This window comes from Megalobrama amblycephala, linkage group LG17 (assembly GCF_018812025.1).
Source record: "Megalobrama amblycephala isolate DHTTF-2021 linkage group LG17, ASM1881202v1, whole genome shotgun sequence".
Taxonomy (NCBI): domain Eukaryota; kingdom Metazoa; phylum Chordata; class Actinopteri; order Cypriniformes; family Xenocyprididae; genus Megalobrama; species Megalobrama amblycephala.
The window spans coordinates 23,440,913-23,459,036 of NC_063060.1; the positions used below are offsets into that span (position 1 = coordinate 23,440,913).

At 35.0% G+C, this 18,124-nt stretch overlaps 2 protein-coding genes across 4 annotated transcripts; one reads left to right on the forward strand and one right to left on the reverse strand.

The window, feature by feature from the left end:
* Nucleotides 1-478: 478 nt before the first annotated feature.
* gng5 (guanine nucleotide binding protein (G protein), gamma 5) lies at nucleotides 479-2,506 on the reverse strand. The gene is made up of 3 exons (XM_048164852.1): nucleotides 2,332-2,506; nucleotides 1,041-1,192; nucleotides 479-958 (listed from the first exon to the last, which is right to left on the reverse strand). Exons 1-2 carry the CDS (start codon nucleotides 2,410-2,412, stop codon nucleotides 1,067-1,069), a joined length of 207 nt encoding a protein of 68 aa, XP_048020809.1. The 5' UTR covers nucleotides 2,413-2,506; the 3' UTR covers nucleotides 479-958; nucleotides 1,041-1,066.
* Nucleotides 2,507-2,554: 48 nt separating this feature from the next.
* On the forward strand, nucleotides 2,555-18,123 carry LOC125251772 (meiotic recombination protein REC8 homolog). Of its 3 annotated transcripts, XM_048164844.1 has the most exons (23): nucleotides 2,555-3,229; nucleotides 3,410-3,478; nucleotides 3,638-3,780; nucleotides 4,836-4,914; nucleotides 5,512-5,632; nucleotides 6,193-6,256; nucleotides 6,432-6,499; nucleotides 6,578-6,650; nucleotides 7,586-7,805; nucleotides 11,167-11,380; nucleotides 11,474-11,614; nucleotides 11,699-11,765; nucleotides 12,233-12,402; nucleotides 13,993-14,041; nucleotides 15,214-15,280; nucleotides 15,426-15,524; nucleotides 15,659-15,757; nucleotides 15,892-15,990; nucleotides 16,121-16,219; nucleotides 16,354-16,452; nucleotides 16,582-16,680; nucleotides 17,349-17,446; nucleotides 17,809-18,123. In XM_048164844.1, the coding sequence occupies exons 1-23, from the start codon at nucleotides 3,174-3,176 to the stop codon at nucleotides 17,880-17,882; spliced, it is 2,367 nt and encodes a 788-aa protein (XP_048020801.1). In that variant the 5' UTR covers nucleotides 2,555-3,173; the 3' UTR covers nucleotides 17,883-18,123. The 3 variants fall into 3 exon arrangements, with proteins under 3 accessions (XP_048020801.1, XP_048020802.1, XP_048020803.1); XM_048164845.1 differs by lacking the exon at nucleotides 15,659-15,757; XM_048164846.1 differs by lacking the exons at nucleotides 16,354-16,452; nucleotides 16,582-16,680.
* The last annotated feature ends 1 nt before the right edge of the window (nucleotide 18,124 follows it).

An 18,124-nucleotide genomic window follows, 5' to 3' on the forward strand; every position in this document is an offset into this window, starting at 1 on the left:
TCACATAGCAAAAAACTATTTGCAACACACTTACAATAACCATTTTATAAAGTCTATGTAAAATCATTAAGACTATGATTAGACCTTCATAGCTTTTATAAATGTACCTTAGAGAAAAACATTTCTGGTGTGCATCTTGAGACAAAACAATGGCACTGACATTTTAAGATTTCAGTGCAAGCTGCTTTCAGTTCAAACATGCATTTTATTCTGGGACCAGGCTTAAGTATTGTCTGTGAAACCAGGGGAAAGCCTGGCAAAATACCATCATACATTTTTGGGTGGTATAATAGAATTATACCACACCAAATTATTCAAAATCACATTATCACAATCTGTCAGACAAATGCATTTCAAACAAATGAATGGATATCATGTAATTGTGATAAAACTGTAGCTTCTTTTTTGGTTATAAAGTTAACATATATCCTGAGCAATTTGTTCACAGTAAGCAAAGTATTAAAACAATAGAGACATGTAGAAATCAATGGGTTTATTTTGGGTTATAAAAAGTCTAAGGCAGAGAAGATAGAGAAATAGACTACAATGTTAAAAAGGCACAATAAATTACTAAGTTCCCTCTGCTGTGCCACATTAAAATACAAAAGCCTTCCCTCCAAAAAAACTGGAGTGCTGTTTATCACTCATTAAGGCAGACTTTTTAGTTTGAGGTCTTCAAACAGAAATCTGAAGTTTGTGAAAGTGAGAGTCAAATACATGTTGAGATAAAAAAAAAAATAATAATAATAAGTTTCCTATTCTACAATGAAAACTTGAGAATAAAATGCACCATAACAGACATAAAGCGGCAAATCCTTTCAGTTCTTATTTCTGTGTTTATGGCATGAGGTATTAACTGGCAAGTGGACAGCTTTGTGCTGTTGCGTTTTCGATTATACATCATGGCAGTGGTTCTTATTTTTCCCCCAGCAGAAATGTCACAGGAACAGGAAAAAGCCTGAGAAGACAGATTTTAATTGTTAGTTTCAGTTTTGTAATGTTTAGCTTTTAATCAAAAGCAATTTGATAATCATCCTTACCAATAGCAGATGGCCATCATGGACCCTCACAAGAAGGAGCAAACCTTCTGTGTCCTAAAGGGGTTGGTGCTTGAAGACACTCCGGTCAGCAGGGGATCTTGTAGGGCGTTTTGAATGCAGAACTGCTGAAGCTCTGCAGCCGCCTGAGAAACCTAAACAGCCAAAAAGTCACAACATGTCACAATTGTCTGGAAACTGTGGAAACCTTAATGAGTCGGTGTTCGGGCGTAAACACGGAAGCACTGCAACAAAAATAGCATAGGAGAATGACAGAGGAGGGACGAATTTGTTATTTTTGTTTTGTTTTTGTGGCTTCATAACATTAAGATTGAACCACTGTAGTCACATTGACTATTTTAACTGTTTTTACTACTTTCTTGGACCTTGAATGTGGTCATTTCATTGCTTTCAATGGAGAATAAAAAAATAAAATCTTGGATTTCATCAAAAATATCTTATTTGTTTTCCAAAGATGAACGAAGGTCTTGCGAGTTTGGAACGACATAAGGGTGAGTAATTAATGACAGAAATTAAATTTTTGGGTGAACTAACCCGTTAAATGGTTTGTATACACAATCAGCTGCAATGCTAAATACAAATTCATACTAACAGACACACAAATATATCTGAAAATGGATATAATGGTGGTGCGGTGTGTATTTATTGCCAACAATTCCTATAAATAAATAAGGGAGAGAAATATAAATATATAACTAAATTTAAAAATAATTATCTAAAATAAATTTGATTAAAATAATAAATTGATTACAGTAAATAAATTGATTTAAACAACGAATACAAAAATTTGATCAAAATAAATAATTGTGAAAATAAAAACTAATTTGAAATTTAAATAAAATATTAGTACAGTGTACTAGTACAGAGAATAATAAAAACGTAATAAAAAAAAAACGTAATGTGGCGTAACCGATACATTTATCATGAATGATTTCCTCAGTACTAATTAAGTCTTTATACTTGTAAATATATAACTGCCTTTTACATTTTAGCATGGGGTCCCTGACATTAGGATGATCACATTTAGGGGTCCACGGGACCTGAAAGATTGAAAATGACCCATCCCCCGCTAAGCCTGTTTAATATTTAGTTTGTTCAATAGATATTTGTTCTACTTCACTGGAAAATAAAACAACTTTAATGAAATCGAATGAGAAGCCGCTAAAACAAGGCTAACGGGTTACAGGTCCACGCCCAAGCTCAACCGGCTGCTAACTCACTAGCTCACTAGCAGTCTCAACAGAAATCACACCGCCAACAGAAACGAACCGACCTTTACTCTGTTGATGTTTGCTTCGAAGCGCAACTGCTGAACGACTTTCTTCATCGCAACAATGCTTGATGAGCCCGACATGATGTCTGATATTTCCAAACGATGTGCAACAGCGAAGACAAAAGTTGTGAGCAGGCGGTTTCCGGTTTGGTTCAGTCCGGAAGTGCACAAATGAACCGATTCCGTTTTGAGTCTTTTCGAACCCTACTATGGCGAAGGCTGCAGTTAATGAATATTAAAAAGGCTAGTCTTCAGCATAGTAGGATTGGTTCATTCGTTCGCTGCTGTGCGGCGTCAGCGTCAGCCATTTAGCAAACCAGTTAAGGTTACTGGGCAAACGTAATTAATATTCATAATCTAATCATAACGCACAACATATATACGCCACCCGATGGCGATTAGATGCAATATTACTGCTCATCGTTTTTCTCGCTTTTGCTTCTTTATATTGTAATAAATAACCCCTTTATACAATATAATTGTCACCCGCTCATAATGACGCAAGAATGCTGTGTAAATATTTTAATGCTTCTCAATATTCATTATGTTGCAATGTGTATAACAAAATAGGAATTATTATGGAAACAGGACAGTCCAATAAAACGCGTCTTAGACAGCTGTCTTAATAAGATTGGTTTGTCTATTTCACAAAGCACAACTGATTGGTAGATCTTTCAAAACAATTCCCCCACAGCAACCTTTGAAGTGGCTGCTATATATAGTTCCTATCAAAACACTTTGGATTTCACCTGAGAGATTTCATTTCTTTCACGATCACGCTATTGCAGTTTTTGCTGAACATTTGCTTTAAATTGATCCTGTCTTTATCAACCTGTGTCACAATGTTTTTCTATCCTACTGTGCTCAATCATCGGACTGGGTGCTTTGCCACGATATGGTAAGTTCTCATTTCTTTCTGAGAGTTAGACCTATTGACTGTTTGTTTGAGAAGGTGTGTATATAGGCTATTCACTGCATGCCAAACTTGGAAAATTAGGGTAAATGTTATAACCTGTCAATTTTAATTCTAAAACTGAGGCATAGCTAGTAATATCTATCTAACCAAATCTATTTTCAGGTTGGCGGCCACTAAAGGACGAAAGATCAGTCGGAGAGATATGCTTAAAGTCAATGTCCAGCGCACCTGGTTAGTATCCTTTCTATGAAATGAATAAATTAAATAAATAAATTACTTGTGAACATTTTTCTACAAAATCGCATTTAAATACTATTCTAAAGTCATTTTTGAGTAAAATTTATATATATAAAAAAACTTTAATGGAGTTATTCTAAATGTGATTAACAGCAATGACATCATGGATTACGTGTTGGTCAGAGTCCCGCCCCCTGTCTCAGGATTGCCCCGCCCCCGTTTCTCCCTGTACCTGTCCTCCCAGCTGCAGTATGGAGTGGTGCTCGTCTACCACAGACAGTGTGAATTTTTGTTAGGTGGGCTGGATCCATTTGTCAACAATAGTAATTATTAAGGTTTACTAAAGAGTGGTTTAAAGGATTAGTTCACTTTCAAATTAATATTTCCTTATAATTTACTCACCCCCATGTCATTCAAGATGTTCATGTCTTTCTTTCTTCTGTCGAAACAAAATTAAGGTTTTTGATGAAAACATTCCAGGATCTTTCTCCATATAGTGGACTTCAATGGCCTCCAAACGGTTGAAGGTCAAAATTACAGTTTCAGTGCAGCTTCAAAGCGTTTTACACGATCCCAGATGAGGAATAAGGGTCTTATCTAGAGAAACCATAGCTCATTTTCTAAAAAAAAAATTAAAAATTATATACGTTTTAACCCTAAATGCTCATCTTGAACTAGCTCTCTTCTTCTCTATTAGAATTCCAGCAGTGTAGACACTGCTAAGTGTATTACTTCCCTCCACAGGTCAAAGTTTGAACTAATTGTTATATTTGCACTAGCATATTGTATATGACAATTTAGTTCAGACTTTGACCTGAGGAGGGCAGTAATACACTTAGCAGTGTCCACAAATTGGAATTCAAATAGAGAAGAAGAAGAGAGCTAGTTCAAGATGAGCATCTATGGTTAAAATGTATAAAATAAAATAAAAAAAATGGTTTCTCTAGATAAGACCCTTATTTCTCATCTGGGATCGTGTAGAACACTTTGAAGCTGCACTGAAACTGTAATTTTGACATTCAACCGTTTGGAGGACACTGAAGTCCACTATATGGAGAAAAATCCTGGAATGTTTTCATTAAAAATGTTAATTTCTTTTCGACTGACGAAAGAAGGACATCTTGGATGACATGGGGTTGAGTAAATTATCAGGAAATTTTCATTTGAAAGTGAACTAATCCTTTAACTGGAAGACAGCATAACACGAGAATGTTTTTGCTGTTTTGACTGCATTTTTATCTTTTAAGATGACACAATGGGTTCCTAAAAGGATCATGATAATAGTATAATTTAGAGATTTTGACTTGTCCATGATTGTTTAGTGTTTCTGTTAATTGTGTCCTTTTCTCAGAGGACACTCAGGGGGCAATTGATAAACTGCTCCGCCTTAACCGGAAGGCTAACATTGATTTGATGGATGAAGAAACCAGGTCAGGCACTATGTCATTGTTTCATTATGAGCTTTCTTTTATATTGTTATGATGTTAGATGAAATAACAATAGTGCTAATGCAGATGAATGGAACCATTATGTCTGATGAACATTTTCTGTGATCCTTTATATAATGCTCTTTGAATTCAATACTTCAGATTTCTTTCTTTTATTTATTTATTAGTTTATTTAACAGGGACAGTGCACATTAATAAACAATACAATAAATGAATCAGAATTATTTTTTATCATCAGCATCACTCTAAAAAAATAGCCAATCAAAATGACAAAAATTATTAAAATTAACATTTCATGTTATTTTTTTTTTAAATTTCACAAACAATTGCCAAAAACAGCATTTGCAACCAATTTTAACTTTAGTATTTTAGTATGCCACATTTTAAGTAAATTGTCAATGGCTATGAGTAAAATTTAGCAAAATGTCACAATTAAAGGCCTTTTCAAGTCAAGCTTAAAAGCAAAAAAAAAAAGTTCAAATATGAATGAAAAAGAGATTCAGAGTTTAATGCATACACTGTTTAAGATGTTTATCACATTTACAGTTTCCTCAACTTCCTCCTCCTTCTTGCTTTCAGGCAGAGTCACATGATCCCCGATGCTGTTGCACTATTTGATGAAACAGAGGGGGCGAGGGATCCGTTCTTTGGAGTTATGGAGTGCGGGTACGGCCTGCCAAGTCCAAGCAGCTATATTCAGGTGGATGTAACTCAGAATTTCAATTTTGTGGGCATAAAGATTTTTTTTTTTAAAGAAATACTTTTATTGAACAAGGATGCATTAAATTGATCCACAGTGACAGTAAAGACTACAATAAAAAAGGTAAATGCTGTTCTTTTGAACATTCTATTCATCTGGGGGGAAATGTATAACTGTTTTCACTAGAATATTAAGAAACACAACTGCATAACTTCATCTGATAATAGGAAGTGTTTCTTGAGCATTAAATCAGCATATTAGAATGATTTCTGAAGAATCACGTGACACTGAAGACTGGAGTAATGATGCTGAAAATTCAGCTTTGCATCACAGGAATAAATTACATTTTCAAATATGTTAAAGTACAAGTTATTTTAAATTGTAATAATATTCCACAACATTACTGCTTTTACTGTATTTTTGATCAAATAAATGCACCCTTGGTAAGTATAAGACTGACACCAAACAGGTAGTGTAATTTCTAGATTTCGTTAATTAATTTGATTATTTAACAATGAAGTTAAGTCATGTGTAGTCTAACCTCTCACACTGTGTCTCAGCGAATGGAGGGGGTTTTACCAGAACATGTCCCGCCCACTAGAGAACCAACACCACTTTCAGATGGTGAGCACTTGATACTGTAGTTAACACTGAAAAGTGATACATCACCATTAGCAGTACACAATTACATATATCCATAGTCTTTCAAATTATGCTATAGGAAATTACAAACGATTTGCACTGACATTAAATAAAAATCTAGAAATTTGTGTTTTTTAAGCTCCCTTTTCCCCTTTAGGCATCACAGCTAGTCAGGAGTCCATCACTCTGACAGAAAGAGAACCTGTTATCATGCCTGAGCCAGAGGTACAGCTGTCAGTCACTATCATCACTGTCTGAACTCCAGTTGTGCGTATCCAGAATGTTGTCTCTCTGTTTCCTCAGTTTGAAGGAGCAGATCTGCAGGAATCCGACATGATCGAACTACTGCTGGAGCAGCCAGATCACTTTCTTGAGCGTAAGTGATGGCGGCATGCTGTTTTCACTGTAACCCATAATTATGTGCAGTAATTATCCTGGTGCCAGATGAAGATACAAGTTATACTTGCACAAATTTTACCCCAAAATCAAAAGAAATTATATATATATGTATATGTATGTATGTGTGTGTGTATTTATATATATATATATGTGCTGGCTTTATGTTCATTTAAATAAAAAACAAATGTAAAAAATAATTAAAAAGTACTATATAGAATGTGAAGTATTTATACTTCATTGAAGCTGTTTGTGCTGGTTTTAAACTATGCTAATTTTAATAAAAAATGTAAAAATAAAATAATAATAATAATTAAAAATACTATGTAAAATTTGAAGCATTTATACTTTATTGTAGCTTTTGTGCTGGTTTTAAATTATGCTCATTTAAATAAAAATGTAAAAAAATAAAAAAAATAATTAAAAATACTATGTAAAATGTCATATACTTCATTGTAGCTTTTGTGATGATTTAAACTGCTCATTAAAATAAAAAAGTAAAAAATAACAATTAAAATACTATATAAAATGTGAAGTATTTATACATCATTGTAGCTTTTTGTGCTGGCTTTAAACTATGCTCATTTAAATAAAAATGTAAAAAAAAAATAATAATAATAAATTATTATTATTTTTTTTAAATACTCTTTTGTTATTGCAGTAATAAAAATTACAATTAAAAATAATGAGGCAACTCAAAAATAAAACTTCCACATCTGTTATGATAATGAGAATTTGTTCATGTCAGGTCTGGTGAGATTTGCCCAAACACTCATTATGAGTCAGTTCTCAGTTCATGTGGTTTTATCAGTTGGCCATGTGCATTTTCTGTCACGTTGTATCTTGTTTTATAACACAGAGATATTATAAATCAGTTTTAGGTTTAAATTTGAGAAGGGGATGTTTTTTTTGCAGGTGAAGATGAGAGGCAGCCGGAGATAGACAGAGAAAGAGAGCAAATAGAGATTGAGACAGAAGAGGACAGAGAGCTGAGGATGCCTGATGAAAGAGAGCAAATAGAGATTGAGACAGAAGAGGACAGAGAGCCGAGGATGCCTGATGAAAGAGAGCAAGAGAGAGCAGCTCTTGAGAGAGAGACAGCACGAGATCTGACAGCATCAGTCTCTTTAGATCTGTACGTTTAGAGAATTACACTTCAGAAACTTGCACTTGCGCTTTTTTAAGTACGCTTTTAGTAAACAAAAGATGCTAAAAATGGAAAAATTCCCATTTTCGAAAAGAAAGCTTTTAGAGTTGATGGCTTTAAAGTCCCCATGAAAACAAAATCTTGAATCCAGAATCTCCTTCTTTAATTTTCTCTGTGGTTTGTCCATAGTTAGGGCTGCACTATTAACCATTTTTGAATCGTGATCATGATTTCTGCTTCTCTTGATTAACTAAGCATATTAATTATTTATTATTAATTAATAATTATTAATTATTAATTATTAATTTTTTTTTTTTTTTTTTTTTTTTGATATTTCATTATCTTGCACTGGTAGCAAGCTTTCAAGCTTGGGCTTCCATGTCAAGTTTTTTAATTTCCACAGTCAGAGCTTTCCTCTTAAAGGGTTAGTTCACCCAAAAATGAAAATTCTGTCATTTATTACCCACCCTCATGCCGTTCCACACCCGTAAGACCTTCGTTAATCTTCTGAACACAAATGAAGATATTTTAGTTGAAATCCGATGGCTCCGTGAGGCCTGCATAGGGAGCAATGACATTTCCTCTCTCAAGATCCATAAAGGTACTAAAAACATATCTAAATCAGTTAATGTGAGTACAGTGGTTCAATATTAATATTATAAAGCCACGAGGATATTTTTGGTGCGCCAAAAAAACAAAATAACGACTTATTTAGTGATGGCCGATTTCAAAACACTGCTTCAGGAAGCTTCGAAGCACAATGAATCAGTGTATCGAATCATGATTCGGATCGCATGTCAAACAGCCAAACTGCTGAAATCACGTGACTTTGGCTCCGAACCGCTGATTCGACACGCTGATTCATTATGCTCCGATGCTTTCTGAAGCAGTGTTTTGAAATCGGCCATCACTATATAAGTCGTTATTTATTTATTTTTTTTGGCGCACCAAAAATATTCTCGCCGCTTTATAATATTAATATTGAACCACTGTACTCACATGAACCGATTTAAATATGTTTTTGGTACCTTTATGGATCTTGAGAGAGGAAATGTCACTGCTCCCTATGCAGGCCTCATGGAGCCATCGGATTTCAACTAAAATATCTTAATTGTGTTCCGAAGATTAACGAAGGTCTTACGGGTGTGGAACGGCATGAGGGTAAGAAATATTTTTGGGTGAACTAACCCTTTAAATGGATAGATTTTCCACCCAGACTTTGATGATTTGAAACACCAGCAAACATGTATGTTGGAGTTTAGTGACCTCCACTGTGATATTCTGCTCAAATGAAAGTTCAGTATAGCCAGTCTGTGTTCCTTTACAAAGCTGCTTGTGCTATTTGCTGCAACAAAATCTGCGATCAAACCTTTTCAGTAGCTATGTTTCCTATTTTTATGCGAATTTTGGGATATTGCTTAAAAAACGCTGGATGGAAACGCCAAGACGCACATAAAAAACGTATGCGCTCAATTAAGCTGGATAATGTTTTTAACTGATAAGAAGACATGCGCATAAACTACGATGGAAACACATTTACCGAATAAATCCCTTAATGTGTGACAAAATACTCACGTGACTTTGCCTCAACAGATGAGGCAAAGTCAGTTTCAGGTCAGTTTCATTTTACATCATCTCGGATGTTGTTTTAGCTATTCTCAAATGCCTGTGCCATTTTGTCATCAAAATGGTTGAGTATAATGACCTTTCAGAAGTGTCTCACATGACTGTGTTCCCAAAAATCAGCATCCAAAAGCAATATAACATGACAGCATTTATTGCGTTTCGTCTGTGCACTCTAAAATGCAAGTCATTTATGATGAATGAAAAAACAGCCAGAGTGGCTTCCCCAGTTGCAGCAACTTCCATTTTTTTTACAGATATTTTGTGCCAATTTCCCAGGAAGTGATTATTTTGTTCTCCTTAACACATTTTTTTTAAACAAATGTTTTAGCGATACTTCAATTTTGCGCATGAGTTCAATTCGCAACTTTGGATGGAAACATAGCTAGTGCCGAAGTAATAAATCCAAACATGAATCTTGACTACATTGTTGGTGATTGTGGTTACGAATCATTTGTGCTACAATACAAAAGTAATGTTTGTTTTTTTAATAATAAAAAACCCTTAAAATAATTTGTAATAATTGGAAATAATATTAGGAATTTCACTGTTTTAGCTTTTAAGAGCAGTTTATTAAGGTTTTACCAACTTTCATTAAAGGATTAGTTCACTTTCAAATGAAAATTTCCTAATAATTTACTCACCCCCATGTCATCATGTCTTTCTTTCTTCAGTCGAAAAGAAATTAAGGTTTTTGATGAAAACATTCCAGGATTTTTCTCCATTTAGTGGACTTCAATGGAGCCCAAACGGTTGAAGGTCAAAATGACAGTTTACAGCGATCCCAGACAAGAAATAAGGGTCTTATCTAGAGAAACCATTGCTCATTTTCTTAAAAAATAAAACATTTTATACATTTTAACCATAAATGCTCATCTTGAACTAGCTCTCTTCTTCTCTATTTGAATTCCAGCAGTGTAGACACTGCTAAGTGTATTACTGCCCTCCACAGGTTAAAGTTTGAACTAATTGTTATATACTTGCACTAGCATATTGTATATGACAATTTAGTTCAAACTTTGACCTGTGGAGGGCAGTAATATACTTAGCAGTGTCTACACTGCCGAAATTCAAATAGAGAAGAAGAAGAGAGCTAGTCCAAGAGGAGCATTTATGGTTAAAATGTATACATTTTTTAAAAAAAATTTAGAAAATGAGCGATGGTTTCTCTAGATAAGACCTTATTCCTCGTCTGGGATCGTGTAGAGCTCTTCGAAGCTGCACTGAAACTGTAATTTCAACCGTTTGGGCTCCATTGAAGTCCACTATATGGAGAATAATCCTGGAATGTTTTCATCAAAAACCTTAATTTCTTTTCGACTGAAGAAAGAAAGACCTGAACATCTTGGATGACATGGGGGTGAGTAAATTATCAGGAAATTTTAGTTTGAAAGTGAACTAATCCTTTAAGTAGAGAGTGTGTTAATGTATATGATAAAAATAATAAATCGAGAAATTAGATGTGGTAAAATAAACCCTACATATGAGTTGATGTTCTCTTGATTTGTGCTTGTGTGAAAGTGCAATAATTCTGATGAAATTTAAAAAGAAATTTCTCAAATAAGAACAATGGTGATTAATAATTGTGATTTATATCTTCTAACCAAAATAATGGTGATTATCAGTTTAACCATTATCATGCAGCCCTAAAAAGCCTAAAAAGAACTCTAAATGTTATACGGTTTAAAAAACACCAAACTTACGCTCTAAAATGATGATTTCCCAGGGCACAAATCACTGGCGCGTCAAGCCAGGAAGTTGTCCTGCTGCCTGAGGAGGATTTGGGGCTGCCCATTGAGATGCCTGTGTTAGAAGAAAGAGAAAAGACGCCAGTATCTGTGTCTGTACCCATACCATCCCCTCCGCCCGCCGAAGAGGAGGAAATGGCTGTTGAACCAGAGAGAGAGAGAGTGGTGAGAGAGAGGAGCCCTCCTCTTGAGGTGTGTTAGGTTGTAATCTGGTCTGTCTTGATGCTACATCAAAGCATTTGACACATTTGTCATCAAGCCATTCTCCCATCTGCCCTATGTCAGCCTGCTGTAGTGAGGCCTGAATCTCCTAAAGAGCAGAAGAAGAGGAGGAGACAGCTGCTCTTCATTGATGAACAAATACAGATATCTCAAGAGGAAATGAGGGCCCGGATTGATGATGTGGAGACAGAGACCAGGCCTTTGGTAAGTCTAGAATAGTTCTTATTCTTCATATTTGCATTATTTTGTGCATAAAATTGTTGTCAATTGTGTTTTTTTTTCTCCTAGGCGGCACTCATCAAACCACCCTTAAAAAAGAGGGGTGCTAAAGAACTACTCGGGAACCCTTGCTTGAGTAAGTCGGTGAATCTCACAAAGAAATTAGTCTTTTTTAGCCTAAAATCATAATAATTTTTTTTTAAAGAAACTAATACTTTTATTCAGCAAGGATGTAATAAATTGACCAAAAATGACAGTAAATACATATATAAAAGTTACACAAGATTTCTATTTCAAATAAATGCTATTTTGAACTAAAAAATGTATCTCAGTTTCTACAAAAATATTAAGCCACAACTGTTTTCAACACGATTAGAGTCTTAAAAAAGTAAACATTTTACAAACTCCAAAATTGTAGTGTAAATATATGGTAAAAAATGCTACAAAATATGTTTAATTTTCCTGAAGGAAAAATAAAAATTCTTTATTTTGGGGTCTAATATGACCTATATGGATATTTCCTGAAAATTTTCCATGATTTATACAGTCCATAGCTAAATTTAAAGGTCACATTATTGAAAGTTGAGTGTTATGCTTACGCAGGCCTTCCACCTGAAATCCTGGCGCTATGGAAACGGGCAGCGGTCGTGAAGCCCATCCCACCATCCAGGCAGCGCTGGGAGGTTCCCGTAGCAGAGGAGATACCAGAGACAGAAGAGGAAAGACCAGAACCAGCAGAGAGAGAAGAGGAGAGAGAGCTTAGCTCAAAAGAGGTTAGCATGCATAGCATGTGGTCCACTAACACTAAGTATTACACTTTAAGATGTAACTTATTACACACCAGTTAATATTTGAATAATTTAACAGCATGTGGTCAAATGACATGCAAGTAGATCAATAAAATATTTTAGTAGGTGTTTTATTTTGCTTGTGATTTATTATTATTCACTTTCCATTAGCTCACAAACCCTCTGCAGTTCCTTCACAATATATATTTATATATTTATCATCAATCAATTACAATCAATCAATCTCATACATTTGAACTTATTGCTTCTTTCACAGCTAGCCATATTTGAACCATGTTTATACTTTTAACTGATAAATGTAATTGTTTTCACAAAGAAAAGATTTATGCTGATTCTAAGCAATTTGAATAAATGCATTTTGAAAATGTGATTATTTTAATTAAATCAATAGATGCAAATAGTTAAAGGATTAGTTCACTTTCAAATGAAAATTACCCCAAGCTTCACTCACCCTCAAGCCATCCTAGGTGTATATGACTTTCTTCTTTCTGATAAACACAATCGGAGATATATTAATAAATATCCTGACGCATCCGAGCTTTATAATGGCAGTGAACAATACGAATATGAGCTGAAGAAAATACCTCCATCCACATCCATCCATCATAAACGTGTTCTCCAAAAGGCTCCGGGGGTTAATCAAGGCCTTCTGAAGCAAAGCGATGCGGTTTTGTAAAAAAACAAAATCCATATTTAAACAAGTTATGAAGTAACGCTATGTCCTACACCTTCCGTATTCAACTTACCAAGAAAGTGTGAACTGGCCTCGCGTCAGTTACACTTTTTCTGTAAGTTGAATAGGTAAGGCGTAGGACATAGCGTAAGCTTTTGGAACTGCTTGAGCTTTACACTTTCTTCGTACACAAACACATTGCTTCACTTCAGAAGGCCTTTATTAACCCCCCGGAGCCATGTGGAGCACACATTTATGATGGATGGATGTGGATTGAACTTTCTTCAGCTTATACTCATTGGTCTGCCATTATAAAGCTCGGATGCATCAGGATATTTATTAATATTTCTACGATTGTGTTCATCAGAAAGAAGAAAGTCATATACATCTAGGATGGCTATTTACCTGTTTCTGTAACATTTTACAATAAGGTCTCATTTGTTAAAATACATTAATACATTAACGAATATGAACTTTAAGCAATATATTCTTACAGCATTTATTAACCTTTATTAATGAAAGTTTAAAATGTTCATGTTAGTTCACAGTGGATTTACTCATTTTAACAGATGCAATGTTTGATCTTAAAAATGTATTGAGATTAACATTAACTAAGATTAATAAATGCTGTAGAAGTATTGTTCATTCTTAGTTCATGTTAACTAATAACTAATGTTAACAAACTAAACCTTATTGTAAAGTGTTACCTGTTTCTTACTCATCACTTTAAGTCTATTAGTTTGTTTATGTTAAAACTGTGATCCAAATGGAGGGAAATTTTATATGCAATTTAAAAACATACATCTTAAATATTTTCAAGTGTACAACAAGTGGTTCTGTTTTAGTGACTGATCTTTTGTCCGGCATCCCAACTACTGTAGATTCCCAGAGAAATGTTGGAGTCTGACCTCCTCCAGCAAGAAACACCAGGTAAAATATTAGTACATTACATTAGAACATACACTGATCAGCCAGAACCATCTGCCTAATATTATGTAGGCCTCCCTCATGCTACCAAAACAGCTCTGATAAGTCGAAGCATGGACTCCACAAGACCTCTGAACATGTCCTGTGGTATCTGGCACCAAGACATTACCAGCAGATCCTTTAAGCCTTGTAAGTTGTGAGGTGGGGTCTCCTTGGTTTGGATTTTTTGGTCAAGCACATCCCACAGATGCTCAATCAAATTGAGATCTGGGGAATTTGGAGGCCAAGTCAACACCTTGAACTTTTTGTCATGTTCCTCAAACCATTCCTGACCAGTGTGTGCAGTGTGGCAGTGTGCATTATCCTGCTGAAAGAGGCCACTTCCAATCAGGGAACACCACTGCCATGAAGGGTGTAACATGGTATCAATCTTTAGGTTGGTGGTACATATAAAAGTAACATCCACATGAATGCAGGACCCAGGGTTTCTCAGCAGAACACTGCTCAGAGCATAACACTGTTTCCATGGGCCTGCCTTCTTCCCATAGTGCATCCTGCTGTTATCTCTTCCCAAGGTAAACAATGCACATTCACCTGGCCATCCACCCGATCACGGTCCATTTTTGATGCTCACATGCCCATTGTAGGCTCTTTCGTTGGTGAAAATTGGTTAATTTTGGGCACTCTGACCGACACACTGTGTGTTCTGACACCTTTCTATCATGGGCAGCATTACGTTTTTCAGCAATCTGAGCTACAGTAGGGCTAGCCAAATGGGATAACATTCACTCCCCACATGCATCAGTGAGCCTTGGGCACCCATATCCCTGACAGCCTGACTTTTTGTTGGTACTAACCCACTGCATACCACGAACACCCCACAAGACTTGGCGTTTTAGAATTCAAGAACTGACTGTTCACCTGCTGCCTAATATATCCCACACCTTGACAGGTTCCATTGTGACCATATAATCAGTGTTACTTACATCACCTGTCAGTGGTTTTAATGTTGTGGCTGATCAGTGTATATTCCTAGAATAATGTTTCAGATTACAGTTGATTGACTTTATTTCAATAGTGACTGTGGTGTGTTTTGAAGGGAGGGAAAGAAAGAGAATAACAAGTTTAGCTGCTACATTTACATACTGAATGTTCATGTTTTATTGTATTTGAAGCCTCTTTGGTCATTTTGGAGACACCAGATAAGGATTTTTCTCCACTCGAGACACCTGAAATGAGACGGTGAGAGGATAGATGGTAAAAGAGAGACAGAAAGTGTGAGACGGAAGTAGCTGTCGCTCTCATTAGAGACACATTCGAGTTTCACATTCAGTCGCTGCATAATTAAGTGCCTCTGAATAATTACTTATGCTTTTTATGGGTTTAGATCCCCTGTTCCAGAAATTCAGTTTGGTCTAGAGGACATCCCAGAGGAGAGGGTCCCAGAGATGGAAGATATTACAATGGATATTGAGGAACGGTTAAGGTACAGCGTAAAACTCTCTGCTTCTTTTTGATGTCAATGTAAAATTTTTTTTTTTACACTATTGTGTTAATACAAGTGTATCCGGTATATGCATTTTTTATTTTATGTTATTTGTTTGTTATTTGTTATTTTAGATCCCCTGTTCCAGAAATTCAGCTTGGTCTGGAGGACATCCCAGAGGAGAGGATCCCAGAGATGGAAGAAATTACAGTGGATATTGAGGAACGGTTAAGGTACAGCGTAAAAATCTATGCTTCTTTTTGATGTCAATGTAAAATTTTTTTTTTTTTTTTTTTACACTATTGTGTTAATACAAGTGTATCCGGTATATGCATTTTTTATTTATGTTATTTGTTTGTTATTTTAGATCCCCTGTTCCAGAAATTCAGCTTGGTCTGGAGGAAATCCCAGAGGAGAGGGTCCCAGAGATGGAAGATATTACAATGGATATTGAGGAACAGTTAAGGTACAGCGTAAAAATCTCTGCTTCTTTTTGATGTCAATGTAAATTTTTTTTTTTTTTTTTACACTATTGTGTTAATACAAGTGTATCCGGTATATGCATTTTTTGTTATTTATGTTATTTGTTATTTTAGATCCCCTGTTCCAGAAATTCAGCTTGGTCTGGAGGAAATCCCAGAGGAGAGGGTCCCAGAGATGGAAGATATTACAGTGGATATCGAGGAACAGTTAAGGTACAGCTTAAAACTCTCTGCTTCTTGTTGATGTCAATGTAAAATGTTTTTTTTTTTTTTTTTACACTATTGTGTTAATACAAGTGTATCCGGTATATGCATTTTTTATTTATGTTATTTGTTTGTTATTTTAGATCCCCTGTTCCAGAAATTCAGCTTGGTCTGGAGGAAATCCCAGAGGAGAGGGTCCCAGAGATGGAAGATATTACAATGGATATTGAGGAACAGTTAAGGTACAGCGTAAAAATCTCTGCTTCTTTTTGATGTCAATGTAAATTTTTTTTTTTTTTTTACACTATTGTGTTAATACAAGTGTATCCGGTATATGCATTTTTTGTTATTTATGTTATTTGTTATTTTAGATCCCCTGTTCCAGAAATTCAGCTTGGTCTGGAGGAAATCCCAGAGGAGAGGGTCCCAGAGATGGAAGATATTACAGTGGATATCGAGGAACAGTTAAGGTACAGCTTAAAACTCTCTGCTTCTTGTTGATGTCAATGTAAAATGTTTTTTTTTTTTTTTTACACTATTGTGTTAATACAAGTGTATCCGGTATATGCATTTTTTGTTATTTATTTAAAAGTTATTTATATTTACATTTATTATACAATAGCCAAGTCACATGTATTTATATAGCGCTTTATGCAATACAGATGGTTGCAAAATAGCTTCACAATAATAAACAGGAAAATAACAGTGTTAATGTTGCAAAGTTCTTCAATTTTGGAACAAATACAATTTCAGCTGTAAAGCAGCTCTGCTGAAGACAATAGTGTCATTATCAAGCTCAATTTAGTTAAATAGTGATTCAGTTTAGTTCAATACAAGTGTCAATGTTGCAAAGTGCATTATTTAGCAGCTCTACAGAAAATAATAGTTGTTATTTAGCTCAAATCAGTTCAATATTGATTCATCAGCTCTACAGAAGATAATTTTTGTTATACAGGAAGTTTTGTCCAGTAGTGTCAGTGCAGTCAAATCAATATTATTACTGAATATAAGGTGTCTTCTCAAGTTTTACAGAATAATATATTATTTTATGATTATTTTATATATATTTTTGCTTTGCCCATTTCAGTGTATTGTGACTCTAGACAGATTTATAATGTATTTATTTCTTCTGTTGAAGGCTGCAGGATGTTACTGAAGATTTAGTGACCTTTCACTCTCTGCTGCCCCCTCAGCCCAGCCGTAGAATTGTTGCCCACATATTTTGGAGATTGCTAGGTAAGACTGTGGCAGAGGATTTACCATCCCATCATGCCTGACTCTTGTTAGTGTAGCCAAAATGAATGAAATGAAATTGGGGGTTGAAATGAAAATTAAAGAAATGAAATTGGGTGATTGCCAAAAAATGGAGGAATGGGGAGCAATTTTTGCAGTAGACTTGTGGGCCAATTAATGAAACCAATATTATTTTCAACACAAACACACAAAGAAAATCACCTGCTAGATGCCAATAATGGCGTGAGTTGGAACGCCACAATTAACAAAATAAATATAACCAAATGCTCCAAATTCTTAATTTATTGAAAAGTTTAATCACCTGGGAAGTTATGCTGTCTTGTCGTTTCGTCTTGTGTTTACAGAGCAAACAGTTGCAAGACAGGTCACAGTGCGACAGGACGAGCCGTTTGGTGACATCATCATTTCACAGCCATAGATCGGTGGTAAACTGATGACTTGCCATTGTTCTCAGACAAAACTGTTATGATACATATTCACATGATTTTTTAAATCAGTGTTCATGTTTATGAATTTTTAAACAACTGAAAGGTCTTCAGTTGTAGTAACACGTTACTGATGGTTTAACACATTTTTGTCATTGTTTATTTAATATTGTGATGTTTTTTAATCTATGATAAACAAGTTTCATCTTTTTAAGAAATGAAATTAACTTAACTC